Genomic DNA, 16218 nt, shown 5'->3' on the forward strand with positions numbered 1-16218 from the left:
TTTTTGCCAAAGACTATGCTGCAGTGGCTGTAGTCGAAAGCTGGCTGGTACCTGGCATCAGGGACAGTGAACTGTTTGATGACAGATATGGCGTAACTAGATGTGACCGGAAAATGAAAACCTTGGGAAAAAAGGATGGAGGGGGGGTTATTTTAGGAATACAAAACAAATACAGATCAACCACCATAGAATTAGCTGACCTACCAATTGAATGTGTCCTCGAAAAAACTGTAATTAACGATATTATGTCTCTGTATATATGCATAGTATATTTCCCACCCTTGTGTACTATTTCAATTTATGAAGCGTTTTATGAAGCGATTTATTCTGTATGTCTTCCCAGTTCACGCATACTCCTCGTAGGTGATTTTAATTTGCCGGAAGTAACAGGTTCTAATTATGATCTCAGCAAAGGCTCGCAAAAATCTAAAACTCTCTCCAACTTTATGTCTTACTACAATTTAAGTAGTGTAAACAATGTGTTAAACACCAACAACAAAACACTAGATTTAGTTCTGACTAACGTCCAAAATGTGTCGGTCTGTAAAGAAACTGAAACGTTAGTACCGGAGGATGAACATCACCCCCAACTTAGCATCGAATTCTTTGTTTCGAAACATGTTAAAGCAAATAAAGAGAGAACAATTAGCATACGTAATTTCCAAAAAGCAAACTTTGAAGTAATGTACCGTGAAATTGCTACCATCAACTGGGAAGAAATATCCAATCAAAAGAATGTAAATGACGCGCTTGATATCTTTTACGAAAATCTGGATAAAGTTTTCGAAGCTACCATCCCGTACAAAAAGAAATCCATAACATCACGATATCCTAGTTGGTTCACCAGTGGCATAATTAAAAACATTAAAAGCAAATCCCACCACCATAAGAAATGGAAACGTGGAATTGGTAATACCAACTTTCATCGTGCACAGTTTGAAACTCTCCACAAAATAACCAAAAGGCAAATTGAAAAAGCTTACAGGAATTACGTATCAGAAACAGAAAATTATATAAAACTCGATTTTAGACACTTTTGGTCCTTCGTTCAAAATAAAGGGAGGAAAAATACGTCCATGCCCCTCAAATACAATGACACTACACTAGACGATGACGAGGCAATTGCGAACGCCTTCGTCCAGCATTTCCTTTCCACCTATAAGAGCACGCCCACGAATTACGACTGCAATTTAATCGAAGACCACCAAAAGATAGACGTAGGCGAAGAATTTGTACTAAACGCAATCAGTATTGATGATGTTGAAAAGGCAATAAAAAAGTTAAAACCAAAGAAATCTTGTGGCCCTGACGGCATTCCGCCCTACGTGTTAAAAGGTTGTGCAAGCTTATTAGCCCTACCCTTAATGAAAATATTCAATCTTTCCCTAACCACATCTGTATTTCCCAGGAAATGGAAAACATCTACAGTGCGTCCCGTACCCAAAAATAGTGGCACCGGTAACATTGAAGAGCATAGGCCCATATCTTTATTGTCTGCGCCCGCAAAAGTTTTCGAAAGTATTATTTATCAAAGATTGTTGTCACACATATCCCCAGTAATATCTGCCAACCAACATGGCTTCGTCCCGGGTAGATCCACTGTTACGAACCTATCCCTCCTAAGTCATTTCGTAGCAACTAATCTAGAAGAAAGAAAGCAAGTAGATGTCATCTATACAGATATATCCAAAGCCTTCGATAGAGTAAACCACAATATCTTGTTGAGTAAACTTTCGTGTTACGACCTCTCCAAACCAGCACTAAATTTCTTTGCTTCTTATCTAAAAGACCGTAAGCAGAACGTATCTTATAATGGAATTTTAACAGAAGAGTTCGCAGTTTTCTCAGGAGTCCCCCAGGGTTCGAATCTCGGATGTCTGTTATTTTTAATTCTAATCAATGACTTACCAAAGTACCTGTGTGATTCATTCAGACTCTTATACGCCGATGACTTGAAATTCGGTAAGACTATTTGTAATATTGATGACTGCAAATCCTTACAAAGTGAAATCAATACAGTAACAAAGTGGTGCGAAATAAATGATCTTAATCTGAACATAGAAAAATGCTGCACGATAACATACTCGCGCAACAGAAAGCAAATTGAATTCGATTACAAAATAAATAACACAAAAATTAAAAGGGTTAACGAAATGAGAGATCTAGGAGTTACATTTGATTCAAAAGTTACATTTGCAACACATGTTGAAAGGGTTGTAAATGAGGCACACAGGAACCTAGGGTACGCAATTAGAATGAGTAAAGAGTTTATGAACAAAGAAATAATGAAAATAATATTTAACGCTTTAGTCCGAAGCAAAGTAGAATATGCAGCAGAAATATGGGCTCCTCAGGACAAAAAGTACATGCATAAAATAGAAATGGTGCAGTCTAAATTCGTAAGGTACGCCACTTATAAAGAAACAGGCATATATCCCCGATATGAATCATACACTTCCCTCTGTAAACACCACAACCTGCCTTCTCTCAGCAAAAGAAGGAACATGCAATTGCTCTGTTTCTTATACAAAATCATGAACAATAATATTCAAGTGCAACATCTTCTAGAACAAATACACATACGTGTTCCTATCTCCAAGACACGATCGAAAGGGGGCCTCTTTTACTGTAGTAACAGAAGATCGAACATTATAAATAAATCACCTATCAGGAGAATGTGTGAACTGTACAACAGATGTTCCGAAAGGGAACCAAAATTAGACATATTTCACATGCCTATTGGGACATTCAAAAATGTTATTCAAGGAATGGAAGAATAAATGTCAACAATGTAAACATAAACGCAATATTTGTAAATATATATTTCTTTCGTAGTTTATACTCAATTACATATATGTACGTACTTTCTAGTGTGTCAATTATTTACAGGTCATTTATTACACACATAATTAATATATTTCTTTAATGTAAATAACTTCTATCCTTGATTTATCCTTGCTTATTTTATTTCCATATTTTATGTAATTTATAATATATTATATCTGTATCTTATATATATTGTACATGGTGGTAAAGATCTGATATACCGAGTGTAAAGATAAATAAGAAATGTAGAACACTGTAATTGGGCATTCGCCTGTTGTGTTTAGTAATAAATAAATAAATAAAGAAGAAGAAGTAGAAGTAGAAGAAGAAGTAGAAAAAGTAGAAGTAGAAGTAGAAAAAGTAGAAGAAGTAGAAGTAGAAAAAGTAGAAGTAGAAGTAGAAAAAGTAGAAGAAGTAGAAGTAGAAAAAGTAGAAGAAGAAGTAGAAGTAGAAAAAGTAGAAGTAGAAGTAGAAAAAGTAGAAGTAGAAGTAGAAAAAGTAGAAGAAGAAGTAGAAGTAGAAAAGTAGAAGAAGTAGAAGTAGAAAAGTAGAAGAAGTAGAAGTAGAAAAAGTAGAAGAAGTAGAAAAAGTAGAAGTAGAAAAAGTAGAAGAAGAAGTAGAAGTAGAAAAAGTAGAAGAAGAAGTAGAAAAAGTAGAAGAAGAAGTAGAAGTAGAAAAAGTAGAAGTAGAAGTAGAAAAAGTAGAAGTAGAAAAAGTAGAAGAAGAAGTAGAAGTAGAAAAAGTAGAAGTAGAAAAGTAGAAGAAGTAGAAGTAGAAAAAGTAGAAGTAGAAAAAGTAGAAGTAGAAAAAGTAGAAGAAGAAGTAGAAGTAGAAAAAGTAGAAGAAGAAGTAGAAAAAGTAGAAGTAGAAGTAGAAAACGTATAAGTAGAAGTAGAAAAAGTAGAAGAAGAAGTAGAAAAAGTAGAAGAAGAAGTAGAAGTAGAAACGTAGAAGAAGTAGAAGTAGAAAAAGTAGAAGAAGTAGAAGTAGAAAAAGTAGAAGAAGTAGAAAAAGTAGAAGAAGTAGAAAAAGTAGAAGTAGAAAAAGTAGAAGAAGAAGTAGAAGTAGAAAAAGTAGAAGTAGAAGTAGAAAAAGTAGAAGAAGTAGAAGTAGAAAAAGTAGAAGAAGAAGTAGAAGTAGAAAAAGTAGAAGAAGAAGTAGAAGTAGAAAAGTAGAAGAAGTAGAAGTAGAAAAGTAGAAGAAGTAGAAGTAGAAAAAGTAGAAGTAGAAAAAGTAGAAGTAGAAAAAGTAGAAGAAGAAGTAGAAGTAGAAAAAGTAGAAGAAGAAGTAGAAAAAGTAGAAGAAGAAGTAGAAGTAGAAAAAGTAGAAGTAGAAGTAGAAAAAGTAGAAGAAGTAGAAAAAGTAGAAGAAGAAGTAGAAGTAGAAAAAGTAGAAGTAGAAGTAGAAAAGTAGAAGAAGTAGAAGTAGAAAAAGTAGAAGTAGAAAAAGTAGAAGTAGAAAAAGTAGAAGAAGAAGTAGAAGTAGAAAAAGTAGAAGAAGAAGTAGAAAAAGTAGAAGTAGAAGTAGAAAACGTATAAGTAGAAGTAGAAAAAGTAGAAGAAGAAGTAGAAAAAGTAGAAGAAGAAGTAGAAGTAGAAAAAGTAGAAGAAGTAGAAGTAGAAGAAGTAGAAGTAGAAAAAGTAGAAGAAGTAGAAAAAGTAGAAGAAGTAGAAAAAGTAGAAGTAGAAAAAGTAGTAGTAGAAGTAGAAAAAGTAGAAGTAGAAGTAGAAAAAGTAGAAGTAGAAAAAGTAGAAGAAGAAGTAGAAGTAGAAAAAGTAGAAGTAGAAGTAGAAAAGTAGAAGAAGTAGAAGTAGAAAAAGTAGAAGTAGAAAAAGTAGAAGTAGAAAAAGTAGAAGAAGAAGTAGAAGTAGAAAAAGTAGAAGAAGAAGTAGAAAAAGTAGAAGTAGAAGTAGAAAACGTATAAGTAGAAGTAGAAAAAGTAGAAGAAGAAGTAGAAAAAGTAGAAGAAGAAGTAGAAAAAGTAGAAGAAGAAGTAGAAGTAGAAAAAGTAGAAGAAGTAGAAGTAGAAACGTAGAAGAAGTAGAAGTAGAAAAAGTAGAAGAAGTAGAAAAAGTAGAAGTAGAAAAAGTAGAAGTAGAAAAAGTAGAAGTAGAAAAAGTAGAAGTAGAAGTAGAAAAAGTAGAAGTATAAGTAGAAAAAGTAGAAGAAGTAGAAAAAGTAGAAGTAGAAGTAGAAAAAGTAGAAGTAGAAAAAGTAGAAGTAGAAAAAGTAGAAGAAGAAGTAGAAGTAGAAAAAGTAGAAGAAGAAGTAGAAGAAGTAGAAGTAGAAAAAGTAGAAGTAGAAGTAGAAAAAGTAGAAGAAGAAGTAGAAAAAGTAGAAGTAGAAGTAGAAGTAGAAAAGTAGAAAAAGTAGAAGTAGAAAAAGTAGAAGTAGAAAAAGTAGAAGTAAAAAAAGTAGAAGAAGAAGTAGAAGTAGAAAAAGTAGAAGAAGAAGTAGAAAAAGTAGAAGAAGTAGAAAAGGTAGAAGAAGTAGAATAAGTAGAAGAAGTAGAAGTAGAAAAAGTAGAAGGAGGAGGAGGTAGGAGCAGCAGCAGTAGCAGTAGTAGTAGTAACATCAAAGATGATATTATCATCGTGATTCATGCAAAAAGGGGGGTACAAGTCGGTGCTAGTGCAATAGTGTCAAAATAAACGGCTTGAAATATATTTTCAACACGTTCAATTTCACATTAGCTAATAATTGAAAACTGTATTTTTGAAGACATTTTTGTTTGCAAACTGAAATCCATATTAAATTAATAGGGCTGAAATAATTTCACGATCATTTAGTTCCTTCGGCTTCCAGATCCGACTCTCGTCGCTCCCTAGCTACGGCTCTGAACTTCAGACTATAAGAAAAGCAGCTATTGCAAGCAAAGAGAACAAAAAAAATTTACGAAATGTATTTTTTTATTTGTACAAAATTTGCAAACGACAAGAGGCAATTGCCCCGCTTTGCTCCCCCTGCAGGTGCCCTTGGCCGTCTGGAAGAGAAATGAATGAAATAGGGCAAAACTAATTTCATCTTGAGTATCATTTTTATTCTTAGATTCTACTATAGTCTTGTTTTTTGTTCCACTTCGATGTTTGACCCCCCTTGCCCCCTCTAGAATTGATTAGTTTGGGGACAATGTTCCCTACACCCCTGTGGTAAAACATTTAAATATGAAGGCCATTATAGTAATTTACATACTGTAGTACATAATGATATATATGGGAAGATGGGACTATATTTACATGTTGATATTGCTTTTGTGAATTATCAGTTTATATACTGTTAATGTATTATGCACTAGGACAGTAGTAACTTCATTTAATTCAATTTTTTAGCAACGCACTAGGTGGATTCCACTTCAAACTATAGACTCAGTTCCAATTAGCTTTTCTGTGCATATAGTGGACTTACAAATAAACTCAAACAAACAAACAAATAGCCACACTTATGTAATAAGAAATAAGGTTTTGGTGCTATCATCAAAGGAGAATCTCCCTTTTTAGCGACCCCTTCATGAGGGCGGCGCCCCCAGTCAGTCACTCTGTCCTTAATCCACCCTGTGGAAGTCCAGGTGGGCACAAAAAAGAAAATGTATATTCACCACTGCTATATCTGTGAGCAATTGTGAGCCGTAAAACAAAAGGCACCAAATTTATGTTCGGAAGGGTGCAGAGAGGAGAGGGTACACTGGGATTTTGCCCGGCGTGGGTCAGTCCAATAACAAAAACAATCCAAGAATAAAATGGCATATTTGTGCATATAATTTAAGGACTAGGTTACAGGTTTTTGTGACAATACAGAGGCTGATCCGTCTCCATCCGAACAACATGCAAACAGCACCACCTGGCAAACTGGTTTGCACAGAGCACAAACTACACACACACAATGAGCAGTGTGTAAGCTGTTGTCTAGCAGAATGAAGGTGTTGTAGTGGGCAGAATGCCGCCGAAAACAAATCGCTATTGGGAAGGGTACCTTATGGTGCTTTTCCGTGCCAAATTTAGCATTTCCCGCATAGTAGAACAGTGTCGGAACAATAGATTGGTGTTAGGACGGGCCACTGTTAGTGATATATCAAACGAAATGCACAGCAGCTGCCTCCACAGCCCAAATCACCAATGAAATCGCATCCAAAGAGGGGTACCTGTGAAACTAAGAAGACAGGTGCTAAAGAAGATCCAGGATGTGGCAGCCTGTGAGAATCCACCACCACAGCGTGTTAAGGCCAAACAGGTTAAAGTAGGCCAAGCAACTTCGAGGACATGCCAGTGAAGAGTCCAGATGCTAGTCCGATGGATTTTTGTGCTTTTGGACATCTCAAACGGCACCTTTCAATATGTCGGTGTTGCACCGTGCATGGCCTATGGAAAGCCTGCAATCAGGAGTGGAACAATTTACCCCTGGTACAGCTGCAATGAAGTCTGCTACAGTGGAAACTGCGATGTCGTGCAATAGTACACACAGGTGGCCATCACATCGAGCATGATCGATGGTGGCACGTAGGAATCTCTTAGGTAAGCAACACTTTCATTTTGTTTGGATGGAGACGGATCAACCTCTGTAGAAGGTTACAAATGGACAATATATCAAGTTATCTGTCATGAAAAAATATATCACAAGCCCATATCTTCCAAGATGTTTGTGTATAGCAAGTTACTGAAGTTGCAATTACTAATATTTATTAGTTGTAATCATTATTATTATTATTATTATTATTAGTTGTAATTATTATTACCAACAAGCAGGGACATATTCTAGTCCTTTAGATGTACTTCAATGTAACTCATTCATGATTTTTCCTGATATTAGGCTCAGTCAGTAAATAACGAGGCAGAGGATATTACACCAAAACTATTGCAGTTAGAAATGGGTCGACGGGTCTGAAATGGAAGTGCAGGTGTGACGAAACTGATTCGCACGCGTTTCCCCCTAGATGGTGTTATGTGTCTGGCAAGGTATGTGCAAAGGCTGCTAACCGAGCAGTGGCCGTGTCCAGTCATTCTGTGTTTGGAAGCATGCAGATTCCCCTCCACCAAAAAAGTTCAAGAGCCTCCACACTATACCGCGTTTGGTAGAACCTGTCCCGCTTCCCGCGCTAGGGAGCGCTCAACAGTTTCGGTGTCAATGAGAAACGAGGAAAAAATCGTCTGCTGGGCAGCGAGGAGCGAATGAAAGCCAGAAGAGAGGCGTTTACGTAGACGCTGTTGCGACGTTGCGTATTTTAATTGGCTGCCTGGCTTTGACTTTCCCCAGCACGGAAACTGTTGAGCGCTCCCTAGCACGGGAAGCGGGACAGGTTCTACCAAACGCGGTATAGTGCCGGCAAGGTCATGCTTTCGTTCTTCTTCGATCGCAAGGGAAAGCTCCTCGTCGACTTCCTGGAGCATGGAGCTACAGTAAATGCCCAGCAGTATTGTGGAACGAACTTAACATTAACGAAGCTCAGGAAGGCAATCAAATTGAAACGTCCCGGTCACCTTTCTTGTGGTGTTGTCCTATTGCATGACAATGCTAAACCACACACACCCAACGCAACAAAGGAATGTCTAAAAAAATTCAAGTGGGATGTCCTGAACTGCCACCCCCCTATAGTCCAGATGTGTCTCTGTGTGAGTTCCATATCTTCGGTGAGCTCAAAAAAACACTGCGGGGACAACGGTTTCAATCAGACGATGACGTCAAGGATTATGTGTGCAATTGGTTCAAACAGCAGCCAAAGGAGTTATATGAGCATGTAATTGGGATTTTCTCTTTTAATTCCCTCAGATTGCCAGTTTCTCCAGGTGTGCGGGAACCCTCAATTGTTACACTCATTGTTGTTGAAAAAGACAATGTTACACTCATTGTTGTTGAAAAAGATTCGAGGATAATAGGTTCAAAGTAAATCTTTTCGGATAAAAATAGTAAATACAAACCTCTTTATATATATTCTCATTTTCAAGAAGTGATAGATACAGGAATTCAAACACCTTCATTTCAACAGCTGCGTCAATGTGCAGATCGTCTTCATCATTTATATCTGTAAAATAAAATTAGGAAATGTGAGGCAAAATATCACAATACCAGATCTTAGACTATCAATCTATTATTAATCTCAAACAATGATTTAATGAAGGCAGTGAGCCTTTGAAATAATAATCCTAAGAGGTTAAACACTGAAAAACAAAGCCACACAGTCAGACAGTGGTTTCCATATAATTTTTAACCCTGTTTCCTGCATAACCTCATGAATATTATAGTAAATTCTGTTGCTGATCTGATGCACCATTTTTTAATAAGAATTATCTTAACTGCACAAAGATTTTCCTGAAAATTAATCCAGTTTAGCCCAGGCATGAATTTCTTCTTCAACCGCAAAGAAGACAGGACAGTACCATTTTCTTTGCTTCAAAACATTCCAACACCCAAGAAAACTGAAGGCTTGAAACTCTACATTATAATACACATCACTACTCAATGAAAGCTAACTTGCTCAGCCTCAAAATGCAACCCATCATCAAATGGCATGACTCAGAACAGCACTTTGGGAAGCAGAGCACTCTGCATGCTTCATAGATTTTAAGCAAATGGAACGCATCTACCCTACTCATTCCTTGCCCTCGTTGCATCTCAAGCCAAATCTGCCTAATAATTTCTGTAATACATGGGTAAAGTCATAATTTGTGGCAACTATTTTTTTTCTTGCGAACAGGGGACAACACAAAAAATCTAAGATATATGTTTGAAAGTGTATGGGATGTACTTTTGAATGAAGCCACCAGATGGAGTATGTGAACAACGGTGGGGTAGTAAGCATGCACCCAAGTTCAGTCAATGAGTGACAGGGTTTGAAAATGGAGGTCATGAAGCAGGAGCAACGTTTGTACGTTAAAATAGCAGTTCTCTGCAGCAGAAATGCACAGGAATGCCATACAGAGCTACGGGAAGCACTGGGTGTGCAAGCCATGCCCTATCGAACAGTGGTGAGGTGGGTGGAGGCCTTCAAACAGGTCAGTGTCAACTGTCGATCTGCCTCACAGCAGGGGTTTATCCAGGATTTTTCCCTTGGGGGGGTGTTGGAAAATGTTGGGGGGTGTAAGTTTGGGGAAGTTAAGTGCATATTTTGGACAGTTTTAAAAATGTTTGCCCTAATTCAATTTGTTCATGGATGTTTCTAGAGATTAACCTCCCTCCCTTCCCTTCACGTAACATTTCAGAAGAAAAAAGATGTCAAATACAGGAAAAGATAATAATAATAATAAATTTCTTTTTTAATAATAAATTTTCTTTATTCAGCGGGCGAGGTTCAGCCAAGGGCTGCTCTGCCACCTAACCCTCGTCAATATGATAATACATATGAGATGATTATAAACTTATGAAGCAGTAAGCTAAACGTAAAAATAATAATAATAATAAAAATAAAAAATAAAAAATGAAGAAAAAATACATAGGAATTAGTTGCATACAAAAAAAAGTGTAACTAGAAATACAAAAGACAATAGTAATAATAATACAATAATACAATTTCTTATAGTGAGTGACTTGAAACCTTCAGTATGTGCCCCGACTCTGCCACTGTTCCATTAACAGCAGATCTTTTATTTTACCTTTCAAATATAATGGGTTGTTTACATTAGCGATATTTGCAGGCAATGCATTCCATGCTTTGGGAGCCGAAAAGGAGAAAGATGATTTGTAGGCCATGGTAGAGTGATGGGGTAAATCGAAGTTGTTCCGCTTACGGGTAACATACTGATGGATTTCCCTACGGGAATGCATCTTCTCAAGCAGGTACTGCAGTTTACCTTCTGTCAGTATGCGGCGTATAAAACAGAGATAGTGCAACTTCCTTCTGTTTTCCATAGTAAGAACCTGATTATTATTTAAGAATTATTTATATATGATCGGATCTTTTTGCTTGGAAAATGTATCGGAAGCAGGAATTTTGCACCATTTGTATTTTTTTACTAAGCTTTTGCGAGAGTTGAGGGCCGTAAACATTATCACAATAGTCGAACAATGGGTAGATTAATGCTTGGATGAGTCTTAGCTTGCATTCCGCAGGAAGGAAGTCACGGAAACTATTCAGATTCCTAAGTGTTTCATAAGCTTTCCTACATTGCATCTTTACATGTTCTGTCCAATCGAAAATTTCGTCAAAAATCAGACCAAGATTTTTAGCAGTGTTATTCCTGACAATGGGCAAATTGTTTATTTTGAGCTCGATCTAAATATTTTTAATTAACGACCTTGAATAATTAGAACCAATGATTATGAAAGTGGATTTTTCTGGATTTATTTTAAGACCGTTAGATACACACCAGTTACTGACGATGTTCAAGTCAGAATTTAGTGACTGAAGCTTATGTTCCAACGAAGCGTAATGATCTGAGAAATATAACTGGGTATCGTCTGTGTAAAAATGAATCTTATGACTTGCTGCAAATCTGCAGTGTAAAGGGTGAAGAGAAGGGGGCCTAATATCGATCCTTGCAGCACGCCTGGTTTCAGCGTTATAGGTTGAGACACGTGAGATGGTGAATTATGTAATACGACCCCTTGATGTCTGTTAAATAGATATGTTTGAAACCAGTTTAATGTTGAAGGAGAAAACTTGTAATATTTAAGTTTGGCTAATAATAAATCATGCTGCACCGTGTCAAAAGCCTTACTGAGATCCAGAAGTACTAAAATAGTGACTTGCTGTTTATCAATGGCATAGAGAATATCATCCACAACTTTAGCAAGAGCAGTGGCTGTGCTGTGTTTCTCACAAAATACGGTTTGCAGCAGGGGCAGTAAATTATTCGTGTCAACGTAGTTTAACGTCTGCGAATGCACTATTTTCTCAAGTACTTTAGATATCACAGGAAAAAGACTGATAGGCCTAAAGTCATTGTAAGAAGTGGCAATCTGCTTTTTCTGAAGTGGCAGGATTCGTGCTTCTTTCCACATTTCAGGAAAGACGCCACTGGAAAGAGAGGAGTTAATGACGTGCGTTAGCGGAGATAAAACATAAGGCAAAGAAAGTTTGAGCATTTTAGTGCTGATACCATCTACTCCAAATCTATGTACATCTTTTTCAGTTACCTCAGTTAAGTTAAAATATTGTTCAGCGGTGGAACAGGTTTTGTTCTCGAAATGCTTTATTTGCTGAGCCTTAAGTGGAGGAGGAATTTCAGATTCATTGCAAATTTTACCAAAATGGTCATTAACAGCATCTAAATCTTCAGTGGTACTTATGAGCAAGAATGTATTATCGTGAGACTTTTTATTGTTAACAATACCCAATTGTTTCAACTCATTCCATGTTTCTCTCCGGTTTAAATTTTTCCCGCCAAATTTGAAGGTAACATTTCTTTTCTTGTCTTATGACAGTTGTTGTAAAGTTCCAGAGTTCTTTATATTGTTGCCAGTCGCTTGGATTGTTCGAACGTTTGAACTTTCGTAGCACGTTATCTCTGATTCGCATCAACAATTTAACATTACTGGTGATCCACGGTGCATTTTTCTTATTGTGTTTTACGATTTTTAGAGGTGCGTGCGTGTCAAAAAACATTTTGTATATTTGAGGTCAAAAACTCCACTTTATTATTAACATCATCAAGTGTGTAAAGCTTTGACCAATCTACATCAGTTTTGCAAAAATTTCTTCGTTGAAGGTATTAAAATTTCTACAATAAACGTAACTCGCTTGAGGTTCTGGTTTCTGCAACAAGAAATCAGCGTACGCAACGCAGTGGTCTGATTTACCGATTGGGACAGTGACGTCAGTTTTAAACAGTAATTCTGTATTGTCAACGGCTATGATGTCAAGCAGCGTTTTACTTTTTTCGGTGCTACGGGTTGGTTTATTAACTATTTGCGTTAGACCAAATGAATCAAAAATCGATCTTAAAAACCATGTTTCTGGTTTATTCGGGGTGAGATAATTGCAGTTTACATCTCCTAACAGGAAGAGATTATCAACTAGTGGGTAGATTTCTGACATTAATTTTTCGAACAATGTAAGTTTTGTGTATGGGACATTGGGCGGTCTATATATAGAACACACACCAAACTGTTTATTCATGTACTTCAGAATCAAAGTTAATGTTTCGATGCCTTCAGTATTTACTTTCGTCTCTATTGTTCGAACATTTAAGATAGATTTATGAAAAACTACAATTCCCTCACAGTTTTTCTTGGTTCTATTTTTTGTTAGCGTTTCATAACCCTGTATACTTATTAGGGATAGTGGTGTTCCGTCCTTTATCCAACTTTCTGTAATGAAAATCAAATCGAAGTCTCCCACTTTTACAAGCCCCAGTTCGTCCATTTTCGGAACTAGCGATCTGACATTCGCAAGAGCAACCCTCCCGTTCCCAGCAGCTGGTCATTACCCACGGGGTTAACGGGAACCGTCCTCACATTTGAGCCCTTGCAAGGAATGCAGTGAAAAACTTTGGATGTTTTCAGGCTTACCAACTATTGAATACTTGCTATTAAAGAGTAAAGGCTTACCTTGTCTCGTGGAACAAATGGCAGGTCGGGCAGGTTGATATTTGGACACTGAGGTAACACGATTACACACATTTTCTTCATTACGTCACTCTTAATAGGACAAGGATAATATCTATATATATATATATATATATATATAATGGATAAAAGCAAGGAGGGCCAAAAGGGCTAAGTAAAAATCAAATAAGGTAAAAGGAAACACTCACCGGACAGTAGGAAAATTCAAAATTTTCGCTAATTTATAGCATCATCGGTGTGAGAAGAAACAGAAGACGGAACCGGAAGTTGGGGTCCTGCAGAGTTGCCAGGTCCCCATTGAAGAAGAAGCGGTGCGTAGAACGAAAAAAACACTGTTTCGTCACCAGGCTCGTCGTAAACTGTGAGTGTGTAGGATGAGTTGGGAGGGAGGGCGGGAGGGTGGGTGAGGGTTGGGCATTACTGGGTGGCTTTGTTCAGGCCAGGTGGAGTGGTTGCACTCATGGCCGATATATAGGCCCTCTCCCATCTTTTGCGAACAGAGGTGTTGGCTGGTTGGGGTAGGAGGTGGATGATCGCTACCCGGAAGCAGTCGTTGAAACTGATGTTGTGGTGGTTGGTGTGGACGGCGACAGTGAAGTCCAGGTTGTGGGTGGAGGAGCGGTGGTTATTGATGCGGAGGTTGAGGGCCGTTGATGTTTCCCCCAGGTAAAAATCACCACAGATGTTGCAGGTGAGGATGTAGATAAGGTTTGAGGCATGGCAGGTCCCTTTGGGATGGAGGGTAAATTTGCCAGTGGCCTTGTGCACCTGGAGGGTGTGAGAAGTGATGAGGATGGGACAGGTCTTGCACCTGGGGCGGTTGCATTTATGGGCAGGGGGGTGTTGGATGTGTGGTGAAGGAGTGTTGTGGACCAGGATGTTTTGGAGGTTAGGGGGGCGTTTGAAAACCACCCTGGGTTTGTCAGGAAATATGTTTTTGGTTTCGGGATCACTGTGGAGGATTGGGAGAAGAGAGTGCAGTGTGTGCCTGATTTTGTTGAGGTGGGGATGATATTGGGTGATGAGTGCAGGTGGGTTGGTGGCAGCAGGTTTCTTGGTGGTAGTAGTATGTGCGGCAGCTCGTGATACTTGCTTGGTGACCAGGATGGAGGGATATCCACGGTTAACCAGGGCCTGGTGTAGGCGGAGGTTATAATTCTGGCGGGAGGTGGGTGAAGTGTTCAGGCGCTGTCCCCTGAGGGCCAGAGAGAATGGAATTGCTTTTTTGGTGTGGAACGGGTGGGAGCTGGAGAAGTGTAGGTATTGCATGTGGTTGGTGGGTTTTATGTGGATGGAGGTAGTCAGGTGTCCTCCCTCGATGTGCACGTCCACATCCAGGAAGGTGATCTGGTTGGGGGAGTGTGTCCAGGTGAATTTTAGGGAACGGAAGTGGTTAAGTTGGTCCAGGAAGGCTGACAAGGATGGTTCTCCATGTGTCCAGAGCATGAAGATGTCGTCGATGAAGCGGAGCCAGAGGAGGGGTTGGAGGGGTTGGGTAGCCAAAAACTCTTGCTCAAGTTGGCCCATGAAGAGGTTTGCATAGGATGGGGCCATTCTGGTACCCATGGCTGTACCTCGGATCTGTAGGAAATTTTGGTTTTCGAAGGTGAAGTTGTTACAAGTGAGGACAAGGTGGGCTAGGTGGGTCAGGAAGTTGGTGCTGGGGTTGTGAGGTTTGGGTCTGCTATTGAGATAGAATTCTATGGAGCGGAGGCCATGGGAGTGAGGTATGTTGGTGTAGAGGGAAGTGACATCAATGGTGGCAAGGATGGTATTTGGGGGCAGTGGCGGGAGGGTGCTGATTTTCTGGAGGAAGTGGTTGGTGTCACGGAGGTAGGAGGGCAGAGCTTTCACAAGAGGCTGGAGATGGGAGTCAACAAAGGCTGAGATTCGTTCTGTAGGTGAGTTATAGCTGGACACAATGGGTCTGCCAGGGTTGCCAGGTTTGTGGATTTTGGGCAATAGATAGAAGGTGGGGGTGCGGGGATTGTCGGGTATTAACATGGCGGTGGTACGAGCTGTTAGGCCTTCAGGTGGGCCGCGGGTGTGGATGAAGTCCCGGATTTTGGTGAGGTATTCGGCGGATAGGTCAACTGTGGTGGGTTTGTAGGTGGAGGGGTCAGCCAGCTGGCGGTTGGCTTCCGCCAGGTAGTCTTGAGAGTTCAAGACCACCGTGTTGGACACCTTGTCAGCTGGGAGGATTTTGATGTTGTGGTTGTTGCGGAGGTCTCTGAGAGCTTTCTGTTGGGGGGGATTGAGGTTAGGTTGGTTGTGAAAGTTATTTAAGAATGAGCTGTCAGAGGTGGTGGAAATGACGGCAGTGATGTATCTTTCCAAGGGGTGGTTGGTGGGCAGGGGGGGTGGATCTAGGGAGGAGGGGGGGCTAAATTGAAGGAGGCTCTGGTGGGTTTCACTGGTAGTAGTTTGGAGTGAGGGATTTTTGGCCCAGAAATGTTGCCATCGGAGGCACTGATGAAATAGCTGTTTTATCCAAAGGCCTCACCTTCTCCCCCACAACTCCCCCCAACCAATTCCGCCTACTTTTTGACATACACACATTTGCTCGCAGCCTCCGATGGCAACATTTCTGGGCCAAAAATCCCTCACTCCAAACTACTACCAGTGAAACCCACCAGAGCCTCCTTCTATTTAGCCCCCCCTCCTCCCAAGATCCACCCCCCCTGCCCACCAACCACCCCTTGGAAAGATACATCACTGCCGTCATTTCCACCACCTCTGACAGCTCATTCTTAAATAACTTTCACAACCAACCTAACCTCAATCCCCCCCAACAGAAAGCTCTCAGAGACCTCCGCAACAACCACAACATCAAAATCCTCCCAGCTGACAAGGGGTCCACCACGGTGGTCTTGAACTCTCAAGACTACCTGGCGGAAG

The 16218-nt window shown here is 39.4% G+C and overlaps 1 protein-coding gene across 1 annotated transcript in view; it reads right to left on the bottom strand.

Moving 5' to 3' along the window:
* Positions 1–16218, bottom strand: part of LOC145981192 (nuclear pore complex protein Nup205-like) — a 241218-nt gene that overhangs the window by 165982 nt on the left and 59018 nt on the right. Inside the window, exon 7 of the mRNA XM_083114313.1 lies at positions 8736–8839. Within this exon, the coding sequence (XP_082970439.1) occupies positions 8736–8839 (104 nt within the window). The remainder of the gene's footprint in view (positions 1–8735; positions 8840–16218) is intronic.

The sequence above is a fragment of the Lepisma saccharinum genome, chromosome 29, assembly GCF_977018435.1.
Source record: "Lepisma saccharinum chromosome 29, izLepSacc3.1, whole genome shotgun sequence".
Classification (NCBI taxonomy): domain Eukaryota; kingdom Metazoa; phylum Arthropoda; class Insecta; order Zygentoma; family Lepismatidae; genus Lepisma; species Lepisma saccharinum.